Here is a 17,104-nt window from a genome sequence, read left to right as displayed (position 1 = left end):
ATTGCACTTTCCCAACTAGCACAGAATGCGCCATCTGGCCGTAAAAAACGTGATTGAGCCTCCTTGCAGGATGGCCAAATGCAGGTCCAAATTCGTGAGTGACCCAATATCTACGCGTTTTGTTTTGCATGTTTTTTTTCTCGATCTTCTCCCGGTGAGAGGGAGCCGATTACATCATTTCACTTTCATGCAAAACATATCGGGGCGTCACGGAAAGAGATGAGCCGCAAACATGAGAAGCGGATAATTCAACGGCGCAGCATAATCGTGAATGAGCGAAGCAAAAGTTGAATGCGTGCGCTGCGGTTGATGCAATCTTGAGCTCTCTACTTTGTAGCAGCCCAGAATGGCCACGGGAAGGGGCTGTGGAGAGAATCGACATTGGACGTAATGATACGGGAAGCTAGTGAACCGCGATAATTCTGAACGTTTAAGCCGTACGAGTTTCAAAATCTGTTTCACTGTGTGCACTTTACGACACTGATTTCCGATCCATTGGTTCCCAACTGTTGTGGCCGGACCGAAATCGGTTGTTGATGTAAAAGTTTACCTTTGTGTAAATCAAATCGAATCGGCCCATTCAGCTTGTTTTCGTTCTCTTAGGCATTTTGACACTCCTGGAAACGGAAGTTCTGTCTCTAATAGAACCTATCATGCGTATATACGCTCTACGATTATTTGTCGTACCTCAGTATCGCAATCGCTTGGACCATCGAGTTCCCAAACCAACGCAACTGAGAGCGTGAAATTTGCGCTTGGTGTTAAGGTGCGAAGGAAAAAAAACAACCTGCAAGCGTTCGGAATCAGATGGAAAAAATCAATTAAGTCACTTATGAAACAACTACCGACACCGTCGAACTGCAGTTTACGCAACGAATTGTCCGACTGCCCCAAATTTAACCAGTTGAGCGAGAAAGCTATCGACGACCAGAAGAAAACGAAATTGCGATAATGATCGATGGATTTTTTTTTCGTCTCAACCAGTTCAAACTTTGTTATGTGCGATTCATGCTCGGAACTCAAACAAAAACTTATTTCTTTTTGCTCTTCTTCGCCGCCTTCTTGGGTTTCTTAGCTTCCTCTGGGACTGAAGCCTTTCGGAAGTCTTCAAACTCCTCCTCGATAACCTGGACACCTCGGGTTTCTTTCGGGCGCTTTTCCACCATTGGACCTTTGGGGGTTCTCAGCTCGAGTTCGATCTGATTGGCGGCACCATCCCCTCGGAGGGTTTTATTCTTGCCCAGTTTGAGTACAAACACGTCCACATTAGGATCATGCCAGCCTTTTTTGCAGATTTCAATCCCGCTTTTACTGGGCGGATCCTGCAACTCAGGGTCACGTGTTTGCATACAGATGGAGCGCATCGGTTCGGGCCGCTTGCGATAATCCTCGGCACAGAAGGGACGCTTCCGTTTGCACATCATAAAATCAGTCGACCATTGCTCGGCCGGATACTTCAGATTCCCCCGAACAACCGGAAGCCGACAGGCGTTTTCCTGCCGTTTGACGTAGCGCTCTTCGAGCGCATAAACTCCCTCCGGGAGGGTTAATGAGGTCTGTAGTAAAATCAACATTATCAAGCATTTCTTGAAGAATATAAAACAAGGCTCACCCAGCAACCCTTGGTGCATCCTTTGCTTTCTTCGCCATCTAACATAACCTTTATCTCGGAGCTTTTCTCCACCCGGATCGAGATTGCGTTCCCATTCAGTTCGGCCGTGTACTCGTCAAAAGGTGAACAAGCCATTTCCACACTTGGAACCGGAGGCACCGGTGTGGATGGCAGCTTGGACTCTTCACATTCCCCACAAATGACCGGATGGGGATGCGCGACCTCGTCGTAAGCCACGCACTTCATGTATCGCTCGTCATTCTCCTCGGTGACTGCCTTGAAGCAGGTTAGCGCCGGCTGATCTTCCTTTCCACCGAACAAAACCTTCTGAGTGATTCTCGAACCCAAACAGGAGAATCGTAGCGTACAGATGGCATAGCCACAGATCTTCTCCCCTTCGCCCTGCAAAGGATACATCGACTTGACCGTATCGGACACCGGAATGCTACCCTTCGACATCGAATCCTCGGAACGAATCGTTCCCTTCGATTCGCTGGCACCTTCGGTCCCGTTCACATTGTCATAATTGCTGGCCAATGTGGCGAAAATTTCATTCGCAGGTTCGTCCCATCTCCCGATCATCTTTTTACCACCGCCATCCTTCAGCTTCTCCATTGCCTTTATCGTATACTTCAGCGAGTCATCCTCCAGATCGCTCTCGTTGAGCGTAAACATACAACTTTCACCCTGTTTGGCGTGTGTCATGTCCAGATGGGATCCGAAGTCCTTCTCGCATACTTCACATCGCACCAGCCTGCCCAGCTCGAACCGGACGCAACGCTCCGGACAAGACTTAAGGGTATCGGGCTCCTCTCTCGTACCGTTCTCCTCTTCCTTAGTCTCAGGGGATTTCTTCGGCGGGTCCTCAGGGGGGACTTCGTCGTCCGTCGGAAACATTTGCAATTCCTCCACAATCAGCTCCACTAGAAAAATCCGGTTGGGGGCCATCGCAAGATATGAGAAAATTTGTAATTTTTGAAAGTGCACAAAATTTAGACTTGATCCTGTCACTGAAATTTTCACGAATAATTTTACTGACGCCAGTCTACTTGGGTATTTTTAAAATTCAATCAGGGTCCTTGAATCAAACACCGATTCTAGGTAATACACTGAACCCTATCAGTAGAACTGCATAATTGCAACATACACTTTAAATTACAATCCAGCCTCTGAAAGCGCCTCTTTCTCTAATTACAGCCCTCAGCGATTAGCTGATTTATTGCACAAACGTACCTTCCATCGAGCGAAAAAAACGCTACCTCTTATTCCCTTGTTCCCCTTCTACCCCGTCCAAGGTTTCGTAAGACCCATCAAAACACAGTGGAACAATCTGATTACCGCATATGGTCCGCAGGCCTCAACAGCAGATAGAAAAAAATTGAGCGTTTACAGCAGCGTTGATTATAGTTACGCTCACATCATCCGCCAATAAATCGTTCCGTGCGTCCCAACAGAGATGATGCTAAATCACCCTTGTGCTTGTGTACGTAACTAAATTAATTTATTCACAATAAGGCTAACTTTCGGCCCCCAATGGTTCATTGTTCGCCCCCGCCTTTCATTCATCTGACTGAAGCAGTCAGCCTAAACTTCGATTATTTTACCATAGCGCACCAAACCCGTAACTAATTGGTCTTTCGATCGAAACGGGAAATGAAAACAAATGAAAATTAGGTTCTAGTAGAAACAAACCGAATCATCCTTCCAAGCGTGGACCGAAAACATATTAGGCTGTGAAAAAAGTCCTGCGGTATTTCCGCGAGGTGTCGTTGTAAGCGCGTAGTTCTAGTTGTATTCATTGTATCGAGTCATACTATAGCTTGTTGGGAAGGTATTTTTGCGCGCTATAATATAGTACTTGACAGTGTTTTGTTTGGTTAAGTCTTTCGTGAGTTATAGTGTCGCAAATATGGAGCAAAATAAAGAGAAAATCCGACACATTTTACAGTACTACTATGACAAAGGCAAAAATGCATCTCAAGCTGCCAATAAAATTTGTGCAGTTTATGGACCCGATACAGTTTCCATTTCCACCGCACAACGATGGTTTCAACGTTTTCGTTCTGGTGTAGAGGTCGTCGAAGATGCGCCACGCTCCGGAAGGCCTGTCGTCGAAAATTGCAACAAAATCGCTGAATTAGCCGAAAAAGACCGGCATAGTAGCAGCCGTAGCATCGGCCAAGAGCTGGGGATAAGTCATCAAACCGTTATTAACCATTTTAAGGTGCTTGGATTCACAAAGAAGCTCGATGTATGGGTGCAACACACGTTGATGCAAAAAAACATCTTTGACCGTATCGACGCATGTGAATCGCTGCCGAATCGCAAGAAAATCGACCCGTTTCTGAAGGTGACTGGCGATGAAAAGTGGGTCACTCACGACAACGTGAAGCGCAAACGGTCGTGGTCGAAGCCCGCTGAAGCGGCTCAGACGGTGGCCAAGCCCTCATTGTCAAGGAATAATCTATTATGAGCTGCTTCCCTATGGCCAAACGCTCAATTCGGACCTGTACTGCCAACAACTGGACCGCTTGAAGGTAGCACTCATGAAGAAGAGGCCATCTTTGATAAACAGAGGCCGCATTGTCTTCCATCAGGACAACGCCAGGCCACACACTTCTTTGGTGACGCGCCACAAGCTCCGGGAGCTCGGATGGGAGGTTCTTTTGCATCCGCCGTATAGTCCGGACCTTGCACCAAGTGACTACCACCTGTTTTTGTCCATGGCGAACGAGCTAGGTAGTCAGAAGTTAGCCACAAAAGAGGCCTGTGAAAATTGGCTATCCGAGTTTTTTGCCAATAAGGAAGCGAGCTTCTATTACAAGGGTATTATGAAGTTGGCATCTCGTTGGGAACAAGTCATCGAACAAAACGGCGCATATTTGGCTTAAAACAGATGATTGTAACTAATTTTATGAACAAATGAAAATTAAAAAAAAATACCGCAGGACTTTTTTGACAGCCTAATATTATTTTCACGCCGGAATGTGCATGGTTTCGTTCGCTGGAAATGATCTGTGAATTGGATGGCTCCAATTATCTGAAAAATGTATGCGGCAGATGATCATAACTGAACATTATAAGGTTGCACCAACGCTTTCCTGAGAGTTTCTTGTGAGCTTGCCCATTTTTACATTATTTTGCCACTTTTAAAAACTTCTATCGTGAACTTTCATCGTGCTATTTGGTTTCTGTGTATCTTCGTTTTGCTTCCGGATTCCGGATGTTCGGAACCCTTTCAGCGTTTCTGTCAACTTTTGTTGTGTTTGGGTTGGGTCTGCATCCAACAATTCCTGCAACTTCTGGTCTTCAAATCGTTTCGCTACACCAGGATGACCATTGTCTGATCGAAATTACAACTTTTGAATTGCCGAAATATAGACGGCGCCAGTGGTTGTATGGTTAGCGTAACAGCCTCACAATCCGATCGGCCTGGGTTCAATCCCAGCTGGCGTCGTTGGGATTTTCTGAGGCGAAAAATCTCTGGTTACGTCTTCCTTCGGAGCGGAAGTAAAAGAAGTTGGCCCGGCTCATGAGTTGTTGAGTCTGATAGGTAGGAACAGGTGGAGTCGCCTCCCTGATGTCGGTGATTGGCACTAAAGTGGCGGAAATAGGCCGACAAAAAATAAGCGAAGATAAAAAAAAAAATTGCCGAAACCATTTCTCACACGATTTCACTGCTGGAACATGTTCACCATAAGCTGCTAGGAAGCAAACGATGTGTTTCTACTGCTTTTTCTTTCAAATGAAAAAAAAAACAAAAGTAGCAAATGCCGAAAATAATCCTCATTCAGAACGATATCTGACATTTTTAATACGCTGAACAACCATTTTTTTGCTGAATGACAATAATGTTAAATGAATAAAAATAACAATTTGTCATATTGGAATAATGTATACAACCCTACTAGCGTTGGCGTCGGCAGAAAGAATATCATCTTCGGCAAAAAAGGGTGAAATGAACAAATACAAGCACCCTTTTCAAAAGCTGCACATTGATGGTAGGTATGGATTTGTACCCCAAGAAAAAAGTGTAAATGATGCCAAGCAGGAATCGAACCAATGCTGGATGGAATGCAAGGCTGTTTTACACGACCACGCTAGCCACATAGCCACTGGTGCTATTGCACATATATGTGAAAATATTACACAACATTATGAAATGAAGTTAGATCCCAAATTATACATGGAAAGTGTTTTCTAAGAGTAAAAAGAAGAACATAATCGTGAACCTGTATCCTTTTCGGATAGGGGATGAGGAAAGAGTTAATGCGTACTTATTTTGCAATGTGTCTCGTACCTATATATATACATATATATGTATATATATATATATGATAGTTCGAGGGAGGCGCTGCCATACAAATGAAACACAAATTTCTGCATTACTCGGGAATTAATCACTCGGACTCGATTATCGGGAGTATTGATTTTTTTTCTTTATTTATTTTTTTGCATGTATTTTTCGGTTTTTGAAAATTAAAGAGGAATTTGATTTTTGATTCATCCCCTTAAAGTCAGAAAACACCTTTTTCACATGAAAAAAATTAATTTATCCAGATTCTCTCAGGAGGTGATAGACGACCATATTTGATGAAAAAAATCCTCCTACGCATATTCGAGAAATTTCAGAAATTCGATGTTTGCAAGACTTCAGTGTGGCTCGAAATCCCTGTTGTTCGCGCTTGGTCGAAGAAAAAGCAAAATGATGAGTGAGAAGCCAGTTGTCATGTTTCAATTCAGGTTAATCCAAATCCAAATTTCCAAAACACCTGAATACATCCCATCAGCTCACGTGACACGTGACACACGACACGATGCAGTTCATTGCGCCGCAATGGCACATCGTTTAGTGGATTCCTCTATCAGTACCTCAGATCCATCCCTCACGTTTCATGCCCACGCCAATGGTGGAAGACAAACATACGCGTGCGCTAAGTGTCATTGATTGATAGATGATGCGATTGCTGATCGGATCGGTACCACTAATATTTAGTAGCAGCTAGACTAGTTCCCACATATGGTAACCACTGGGAGAAGCCGTTGTGGAGGGGAATATCAGCAATCTTATTAATTAAGCAATGACGGTGTGAAAAAAAATATTTAATGGTCAGATTTGCAGCATACACATTGTACGGACAATCATGTGGGGGTGAAGAACACACACACGATCGTTATGAGAGGTGGTGACGAGAAAAGTGACAAATTGGTGGTTGGCGAAACATGACAATGCACTTTCACGCCATAATCGAGACGGGCTTTAATGGGGTTACTAGGGAGATTGTGGATTAGTTTAACAATGATGATATAATACACGTGTCAATTAAGAGTTAGGTTTTGCTTGTGTATCCTTTTGTGTTATAATTTATAACATTTGTTATGATGAAAACTTTGCAGCATTTGAATTAATCATTATACATGAGCAATTCAGTCTTCCAATAAATCAAGATGGGAGTAAAACTTTTTGGATTACTTTCAAAGTCGTCTCGATATCAAGTGAACAATTTTGTTTGATTTTGTCAATTTTTTAAGCCGCATGTACAGTCAAAATTGTATTTACTTCACTTTCACTGTTGGATAGGAATAAATACGGTCCCAATAAGAAAAAAATGAGTGTGTGGTAGAATTGACATTACGCTAGTGTTGAAATCACTTCGTAAAAAATTTGTTCGGAAAATTTTATATGGAAGATAAAGAAGCAGGCAAAGTGATGCTGATGACGACAAAACAAAGGCTCTGTTCGAACAACTGTTGAATAACAACTTGCGGAATTCAATACAGATTGAAGGCATTGAGTTGGACCGTTCATGATTACGTCGTGACACACAATAAACAAATAGTCTCTTATTTCCACGAACAGCACGACACGGCATTATTTTTGGAACAACGCAATAATTTAAAAAAAAATTGAATGAAAGTTTGTGGCCCTTGCGTTGTTTTAATTGAACGATGTAATGTTCATTTAGCATTGTTTTCCATTTAACAAGTTCTGATTGCAACAAGTTCGAGAAATTCCGTTTATCAGCCAGTCGAAAAAAATCTCCCGGGCTGAAAAAGATCTTAACTCTAACCTTCGACATGATATGAACATGATAACCACTCGACTACGAGAGTGAGTCGAGTAAATTTCTATGTTCTCAACCAGTTTTAACTCAATCACGTTGATTTAGTTCACAATCAAGGATTTACTTTAAATTTTACTCACTGTTTTCGGCTACTCTATATTTATAGGGAAAGCGTGTAATATTGGAAGGAACAATACCTGCAAGGAGAGAGAAAAAAATCAATATTAATTTAAATTCAATTTTTATTCCGACGATAACACACTATATACGATTGACAAATTCAAGACACGATGTTAGGCGCATGATTTGATTTGTTTTGCATGATTACGAAATTGTTCAACGAACAATTTCGTATGTTTTTTCGCAATTCATAAATGACTTTATCACAAATTTTGGAGACGTTATGGTACAAAGGCTGCCTACTTCGAAAGATTTCACGAAAATAAAATAGTTATGATGGACGGGTTAAGTGACAACAATCTTCATTGGGGCTGGCGATATAGTCAATCGAACGCTGAGTTTTTCTCGGGAATAAAGATAACGTTCACGATTGTATGCTATAAAATGCGAATGTGATTTTAAGTAGCCCGCAAAAGAGAGGACGTCACACTTCACGAATTCCCGCAAATATGAAGATGTACCAGGTTCGTTGTAGAAGTTCTGTTGCTCAGTTATGGAAGAGAAGGGAGTATTGCATCGCAATTTCCACCCCTTGTGATTCTCCTGTAAGGTAAATAGTAGGAGCATCAACAACGGCAGCAGGCGCAGCATCAGACGTAGTGTTCGATTCATGGAGAAACCTGAATAAACAAGAGTGTGATTCATATTTCACTCCAATCGTAACGTGTTGTTTGCACCGTTATATCGAAAAGAACTAATTCCCGAAAGAGTTTCCTCTGTTAACAGCATTGCTAGCATACAGAGCAACGTTTCCCTTCCCTTTCGAACTAATTGAATCAAGGCCGTTGCAGTTTGTTATGTCGAATATCGACGAATAATATGGAGACTAGACTATGGACCCTTTTTCAGAAGACGAGTAGAACGTTTTACGCTCGTCTCATTTGTTTCAATATTCCAGAAGTCGAGCTCGACCAAAAAAAAGAGACGAGTAGGTCATTTGACTCGACCGTTTACGGTCGCGGTCGCTAGTGAATCAGTCGAGTCGTCGTCTAGTTCGTTTTGATGAGTTTATTCACCTGGTTGATTCAAAGCATCGGTGCATCTTTATTCCGCGTTTATCTCCAGAAATTGTTTCACGACTGAACAATAATTGTATAAGCAATGAATATTTTCAACTGCAACCACCTAATTGAAATAGTAAATTGGAAAATGTTACAAACGCGGAAATCGCGGATAAGGCAATAAAGATCTTGAAAATTATGCTTTATCAATACAAAAATCATTAAACAATCCACTTATAAAGGTCATGTATACCAGTGGTCAAACAATGTGTAAACCATGATTGAAACAAAAGAGCATGAGTCTACCACTCACTGATAAATTCCGGGAAGGCCTATAGATTTACTATGGAACTCGCTGTAGTGAATAATCCACACCGCGGATCATCCACTTGCGGATAATAAGGGTTCCACTGTACCTCACGGCACGAACAGACAATTATAATGATCCATGAAAAAATATTCATTGTTAAACTTTTTTAACAATATTATAAGATAAAACATACAATGTTTTTTTCTGATTCATATTATTATATGATTATCTTGCTATGAATGTAAAAAGTATTATACTAGAAATATTATTGCATAACAGTTGAGGAAAATAAATGCATATAGATTTTTGAAAGTTTGTTGTTGTTGTTTTTTTTCTTAAATTAAAAATATTCTCATCTAACACCTCTGTTCGTATTCATAGAACGTGACAGAAGTCTTGCTAGTCTACATGGTGATACATTTCAATGCCGCTCGTCTTCTGCAACAAGATATTTTGCTCGACTTGACAGTGATTGGAACCGAGATGATCGGTTATCGCAGTGTTCAAAGTCGATGAGCGCGTTCGGATTCTGTTACCAGCCTAGAAATGACTCCATGATAGAAAATTATCCAACAACGATAACGATCATACTATAAAAAAGTTATCGAGTTAACACAACTGAAAATATCATTTCGTTGACTGAATCCTACCCAAAATACATAAAAAAATCATTTAACATTTTCAAATTACATAAAAAAAAAAAAATATTTAAATTACAAAAAATATTCGATATAGAAAAATTGATTTTTATTCACAAATTTTATTTGAAATCGTGAAAGGTGGAATAAACCATGAAAACACATTATCATGTTTGTTACACAATAACGGAACATGAATCCCAACGCGAATTTCAATTACAGAAATTCGAATTGCACAAAATCCTCACTACGAGTGAGGGTCTGTGAATCTCTGGATCGAGTGGATCTGTGCGAAATCTCTTATGGATTCTGGAATTTAGAAAACATCAACTCTTTGCAGCTTATCCCCTTAGTAGCAGCCAATTATCCATATTTGAGATATTTGAGGTTTATCGGTCGAGCAACTACATTCGATGCTTTGTTCTTACTGCCTGCTTACATCTAAAATACAGTACCTATCCCATCAGATCATGTCGCTACTTATTTTTGTTTTTGTTCGAGCATAACTAGCAATATCGGAGAATTTGTTTGACAATTTTCATTATGTAATTGTGCCTTTCTTAGTCGTCAAAATCCGCAATCCAGTCTCAATTTCAAGCCGAGACTAGATCTAACAACAGGATACAAGATACGAATTATCACAAACACAAATTGTTCAAATGGTAAAGCGACAAATTGCGGTTCACTTCGGAAGCACAGTTTGTCATAATTCAATTCCACTTCTCGAAGATAACGAGATAATGGGAAAATTGAATAATAACCTAAATATTCGTATAAAGACGCTCTGTTGAGCGTATGTGAACTCTTCACGGAAACACGATGAGAATGAGATGACAGAATTTCCATTAAGTGATGTGACAAAAGTCGTACAGGTGTCATCTTTATGTCAAGTTAAATGTGAAAACAAGGCAAAATACCAGGCTCTTCCCAGGAATGAATGGATTAAATTGAAACGCACTAATGTACCGATCATCGTTGCGAAATGTCTGTCGCCTTTATTATTTATCCGTTGCACACTGGCAAACTGTCTAGCTGTTGCACCGCATTTAACATGTGCTCGACTCCGGTTAGCCTTGGTCTGCACAGCGTACAAACATCACCGTTAAGTACCCTAGCCACCGAGTGTATTGATGAGGTCGAGTTCGAATAAAATATATTTCTTTCCCAGCTGATAATGAGTCCTCTCTCTCGAACGTGTGCAACACGCTTGGAAACGATCAGCAGCCGTTTAGCATTTTCTCGCGTTGCAAATATTGGTTCAGTAGCGTGTTTAGATTGATCTGCTTCCTCCGCAAAAACTAAATCGTATGAGAGAATTCGAAGCCAGAATGTCTTCTTTGAATGTCAGATTCGTGATATTCATGCAAAGATGGCTTGTAATGGATAAAAAGATTACATCTCTCAATTGACAGGTTTGAGTAAGTCACAGCTGGCAACCCTTCAGTTCGCCAATTTGCTACGGGGGTGTGTGCGTTGTATATATTGTGCAACTCGTTCGACTGTACCGGAATACCATCGAATTAGCAAGGCATTCCGTGTTTATACAATCCGCGCCGAACTTGCCCCGCTTTCCGTTATTACATCGACATCGCTCATTAATCGAAGCAAAATTGAATGAATTAATAAAAAAACGGTCGCTCACGTATACGAGTTTGCAATCAAATTCCGCTAGAATCATCATTTGCCGCTGTCAATGCCTGTGCTCCTACATCGGAAACATGTGTTGGATGATGTTCATAATTAACCACTTCAGTGCACTAACCATAAGCGACAACTTCGGAGTGATTGATCAACGCTTCGCATTTTTTTTCTTTAATTTCATCAAGATAATATATCTCCCAGACCAAAACACTCCAATTTCCAAATACTTTGTTGCTTCATCCACCCTATCATACCAGACCGAAACAAGACAGCGCCACTAGATGACAGCGAGAGAATTCTTCGGATTGACGCCAATTTAGTATCACGTTTCCGTTACTCTCGCATTGTCACATATGGAGCGTCAATCCTCATTTTGTTCGTCAAATTCGCATAATCCGAACTTGTTAATTATTGAAATAATTGAAATATCTCAGTTAATTATACCAATTATAATACTAACCTCGAGCCAACCGCGAGTAATCGGTTACATATTACTAACATAGTTGTAAGACAAAAATTGTCAAAATATTGGACTCCCGGCCCCGTCAGGCTAACGCCACATGTGCCTTAATAAAAAATATATTTTGGGAAAAAAAAAATCTCAGTTAATTAACAAGTCGAGCCGAGACGAGACCAAGTGGGGCCTACACGCGGCGAGAGTATTACCTGAATTCGATGAAAATTAGCTGTGTGAGAAGTTACCATAACCGTCATCGTCGTCACCGCGGTGGCGTTTCTATCACTGGACCGGGACGAAGAGGGCAGAAAATAGTAAAATAATCCGATATGAATCTGAAGTCACGGACTGGCCGCATCGATAGCGGTTTCGCAGTTACCCGGCTTACACTAAATGGGTGTTAGTGTGTTGTAAAACTTAAATTTATTATTATCTACGATAAGCGTTCGTGCCAAACTTTGCGTGGCTTTGGAATGGAACTACTTGTAAAACATATTAAGCGTTTTTCTCTGTTGTTTTTTATTGGTGCAACAAAGTCGTATTTGTTATTAGAAAGTTGAATAATTTAATCAAATTAGGTGGCATGAAAAAATAACGCAATGTCATAATTGCTTTTGGAAGAAGGCGAATGCGAAGAGATGACCCATTAAACCAGTGTCCCATATTTTTACATAAGTTTACACATACAATGTATCCATATCATTCGCCTTCATTTGACCCTTTGGAATACAAATCTTGATTCAAGTAATTCAAGCGGAAGAGAACCTCCTATTGTCGACTGTTAAATGTGGGCTACAGTTGTTTCATGAATTTCCCGTGTCATGGACGAGTTACACCTTAATTCAGAACACTGAGAGACAACCATGACCACCCGTTTGCAGGGCCGGGGAAAATCGAAAGCAAACAAAACAATGTATTGGCCTTGATTTCGCGACCACAATTCATTGTCGAGGGGAGTTGCATTAGTAAGACATAAAGCACCATTAATGACGCTCAGTAAGAAGTTGAATGGTTTTTCTACGAGGGTCGTTCAAAAAATAAGTTTCAGTGCAATCGCGGAAATCGCGGAAAAATAAATTTTGGACAAAAAACAAGGTGATTTTCGTAATCTACGTTTTATTTTCTATTTTTCCACATGATCGCCGTAACGTTCGAGGCATTTTTCATAGCGCGGCACGAGTTTTTCTATTCCGAGCGCAAAGTGCGTAGCGTCCAACTTTTTGAAGTACGATGTAACTGCGTCACGAATTGCTTTAGTGTTATCGAATCGTTAACCGCCGAACGCCTGTTTTATCACCGGGAATAAGTGATAGTCACTAGGGGCGAGGACTGGGGAGTAAGGAGGATGCTCGAACACAGTCCATTTGAGTTTTTTCTATTGCTCTTACTATTGCGTTACGCGATCAGAATGGGGCCGCGCATTATCGTGGATGAGGAACACTCCTTTCGTCAATAAACTTGGCCTTTTGTTCTTAATCGCGGTTCTTAATCGGTCCAAAACTTCACAATAGTACTGATTAGTCGAAATTGAAGATACGGAGAAATCGGCATTGCAAATAGGGTAGGGCGGGGCTAGTTGGTCATAGGGGTAAGTTGGTCAGTGACGATATGTTGGAATCTGAGCGTCCAAAAAATTAGCGATCTATGGATGAAAAATAGCGAATTGCTGATACAAAAAAAATAAGCAAATTGGAAAAACTTTTTATTAAGCAGGTTAAAAAATACGGACATGGTTCCGATTTTACCAAAAATCATTCACGGTTTGCGCATAATAAAATGTGTTCTAAAACTGGTAAAACAAAGGTTTATTGTACGTATTAGCTTTAAGTGTTAATGGAAATCGCTTTGAAAATTATTTTTATTTAAGTTTTATGAATATTCTTTTTCATATAGAAAGGGGCTAGTTGGTCACACAAATTGCTCGTTTGAGAGCAACGCATATAAAATTTTCAGGTATGCCGTGTTTCATTACGCAGGCTATAAACAAATATAGAAAGCATATGTTTTACTGCTAAACCCAGTGCACTTGCAATATAATTGTCATATTTATATTTTTTACTGTAGCTATTTATATATACATTGGGGCGAACAATGGCACAATTATTCGAATTTTCGAGCGCAAATGAACTAATGTCTTCAAGAGACAATATGTATTCAGACCGCTTCGTTCGCTGAGACTAAAGCCCTACTTTTTTGACGATATTTTCGGCCAATAGTTAGAATTTCATGGAAATAATATCTTTTAAAAACCCACGTACGCTATCATACTAAAATGTCTTCACATATTTCATAATGTCTTCAAAATGTCTTCACAAAATCAAATGTCTTCAAAATGAAGACATGTCTTCAAACCTGGCATCTCCTTGTTCGACACAAAGTGGAAGAGAGACGAAATCGCTAGAAAAGATTGTCTGACTAATTTTCAACGATGATAATTTGTTTTTTACTTGCTACATAATATTAGTTTACTAATGAAGTAAACTTCTAATGGAAAAACGCTTATTATTTGCTCAAAATTGACATGCCTATTATTGACCAATTTACCCCGTGTGTGGGGTTAGTTGGTCAATTTATTCTAAAATATAAAGACGTTGAATAAAAGAAAATGTCAAATAATTGATTCTCTTGGTATTTTTCATTGAAAGGGTAAAAGGTAAGCTTCATTGTGGTACATAACATTCTAACGCAAAACTTCGTACTACAAAATTATAACCAAATTCATTCAAAAATGACCAACTAGCTCCACCCTACCCTACATCAAAATAAAGGGAACTTTTGTTCCCACCGACGTGTGGTCCCTAACAGAGACATTAAAATCAAGCTACCTGGGGGAAATCGGCGTTGCAAATACATGAAAGTAGGAGGATCTTTTGTTTCCACCGACATGTATTCCCTAACAGGGATTTCAAATTCAAGGTAGCTGGGAGAAATCAGCATATAAATACGCTAGTGGTCGATAGTTTAACCCTTTAACGGGGCGTGGAAACTAAGCAACGAATCGTCTCCAACTTCAGAGAACATAATCCTTACATGAGGAGTAACACATATTTACCTTTGAAAAAATTTTAACTGTTGAAATAGTTGAGAAAAATAATTGCAATAGTGTTGCCATTGCTCGTTTACCACAAAAACACTGTCTTGTAAATTCATTATATTGCGCCTTTGGTTATGCAAAAATCAAAACAATATTTCTAGTGCAGCGGTACCGATTATTTCAGCGATTTACAATATTACTAGTGCAGCGAAAAAACCTTTTTTTTATAGAGTTTCAGAGAAAAAAATTAAAATTTCAATTTTTCATCAAATACACCTTTTTTTTCATTGAAAACACTGCATGATCTTACACAGTACATCCTAAATAGTACGACATTTTCAACGAATTTGAACAGAATTTTCTGCCGGCGCTCTAAAATCGTGGTATGGTTACATAAAAATGACTCCCTATTAATTTGGTACATTTTCAACAGCCAAAAAAGAAATTTGAAGTATTGCCAGATATCTATAGAAGGTTCTGGCTAAGTAAAATATTTAAATAATATTCCAAGTGCAGCGAAAAGAATATTTTTTGTTGGTGACAATACAGTTGCCAGCACCCGTTAAAGGGTTAACAAACGATGCGTTGGTTGCTTCGTGCAATTTCATATCAACGACCGATCGTGCATTGTAAAACTTTTGGCACAAGTGTAAGTGTAAAATTGTATATGGTAGCAGTTGTGTTAAAACTTGAAATATAAAACGATTTTTTTTCTCCCAAGAAAAGTACATGCGAACTGAAAAATTGGAAAAATGAAGGAGTTCCGTGATTGGATTTCTTTCCTATCAGTGCCCCGAATCGGTGATGTTTTGACAACAGCTTGTTTCAAATTTTTTCTTCTATCAATGATGGTGAAAGTTTAGTTACGGTCCATTTTTTTTTTAACAAAAGCTGTACGTAAGCGAAATCGAATGGAGAAAATTAATCTTGGACACACATCTAAAAAATCCGTCTTGGTCGGATACAAAAACTCAAAATAGAAAATACTGGCGTAAAGATCAAAGCAATCTCAGAGAGGCAAACGATATGTCAAAATTGCTAAATTGCGGTTTGATTGAGTTAGAATTCCGGAATCACTGTTCATTTTATATCACCGATGGTAGTAGGCGTATTTGAAATCTTTTGACAGCAAATTGTTTGGAAAACCTGTATCTTTCCACGGTGATAATTTCATGATGATCCGTTTCGTTTTACAAAAAAGTTGTGGACGATGGAAGCCGAGACAAAAAAAAATGAGTTTGGATTTGCTGAAAGTGGCTAAATCGACCTTCTATGTTGTGCTGAAACGTTTCCGTTGAGGCAATCCCGGAATTCTCGGACTACGACATCTCCAAAAACATATCTTTCTGTATGCGAGAAAGTTATCGTAATTTCCGTGCTTGCAAGCAACAAAACAGAAAGCTGAAGCAGAATTTGGTAGCCAAAAGACGAGCTCGAAGGTTGTACAACACGATTTTGGACAGCTCCCAGGCCGGAAATTCTATATAAGCACTGTCATAGGAGATGTCACCGGCAAATTTTCGTTCGTTTTTGTTGATAACTTTGCCAGTAAAATCTTGGTTTGGCAAGGGATTTGCAGCTCTTAACAGAAAACCAAGGGTCTCGTCACCAACAAGACAATGAAATCGAAAATGTATCGGGAAAAGTGTCCTCCTAATCGAAAAATATTGAGCAATTGTCAAACGTAAATTGAAGAAGGGTACCGAAGTGACTCGCGGTGCTGTAGACATGAAGAGTTCGGGGAGTAAAAAATGGCCGCTGAGGTTGACCAACAGAGAGTTCAAACTATGAGCGGTGAAAATATATTCATAACTAGAACAGTTACGAGCTGATGAAGTGAGAAGGTTCAAAAAAACTTCTGGTTATCTGAAACAAAAAAAAATCGAACAGATTCTGAATCAGTAAAGATGCCGCTATCGCATGAACCTCGGACAAGTCAAAAACATGTTTTTTTTGGCAAAATGGCGGCCGTTTGAAGAACAAAATGCGGTTTAAAACGTTTTTTCTTACGTTACCCGATTTTTTTAAAATAGTAAAAATCAAACAATATTTTTTTTAAAGGTTCATGCGATAGAGAGATGCCTGCAGATTATATCCATATAAATTCGACATAAATCGGATCAGTAAACTTGAGATATCGTGTACGCCAGTTTGAAAAAACTAGTT

The 17,104-nt window shown here is 39.9% G+C and overlaps 2 protein-coding genes across 2 annotated transcripts in view; both read right to left on the bottom strand.

The window, feature by feature from the left end:
* The window catches only part of LOC129766412 (peroxidase), a 69,604-nt gene that overhangs the window by 39,612 nt on the left and 12,888 nt on the right, over positions 1-17,104 (bottom strand). The gene's annotated exons all lie outside the window — the stretch shown is intronic.
* LOC129766413 (uncharacterized) lies at positions 980-2,624 on the bottom strand. Its single transcript, XM_055766944.1, has 2 exons — positions 1,613-2,624; positions 980-1,556 (listed from the first exon to the last, which is right to left on the bottom strand). The coding sequence occupies exons 1-2, from the start codon at positions 2,558-2,560 to the stop codon at positions 1,032-1,034; spliced, it is 1,473 nt and encodes a 490-aa protein (XP_055622919.1). The 5' UTR covers positions 2,561-2,624; the 3' UTR covers positions 980-1,031.

This window comes from Toxorhynchites rutilus, chromosome 2 (assembly GCF_029784135.1).
Source record: "Toxorhynchites rutilus septentrionalis strain SRP chromosome 2, ASM2978413v1, whole genome shotgun sequence".
Taxonomy (NCBI): Eukaryota; Metazoa; Arthropoda; class Insecta; order Diptera; family Culicidae; genus Toxorhynchites; species Toxorhynchites rutilus.
Note: the sequence above shows the minus strand (reverse complement) of the source record. Positions and strands in the feature narration are given on the sequence as shown.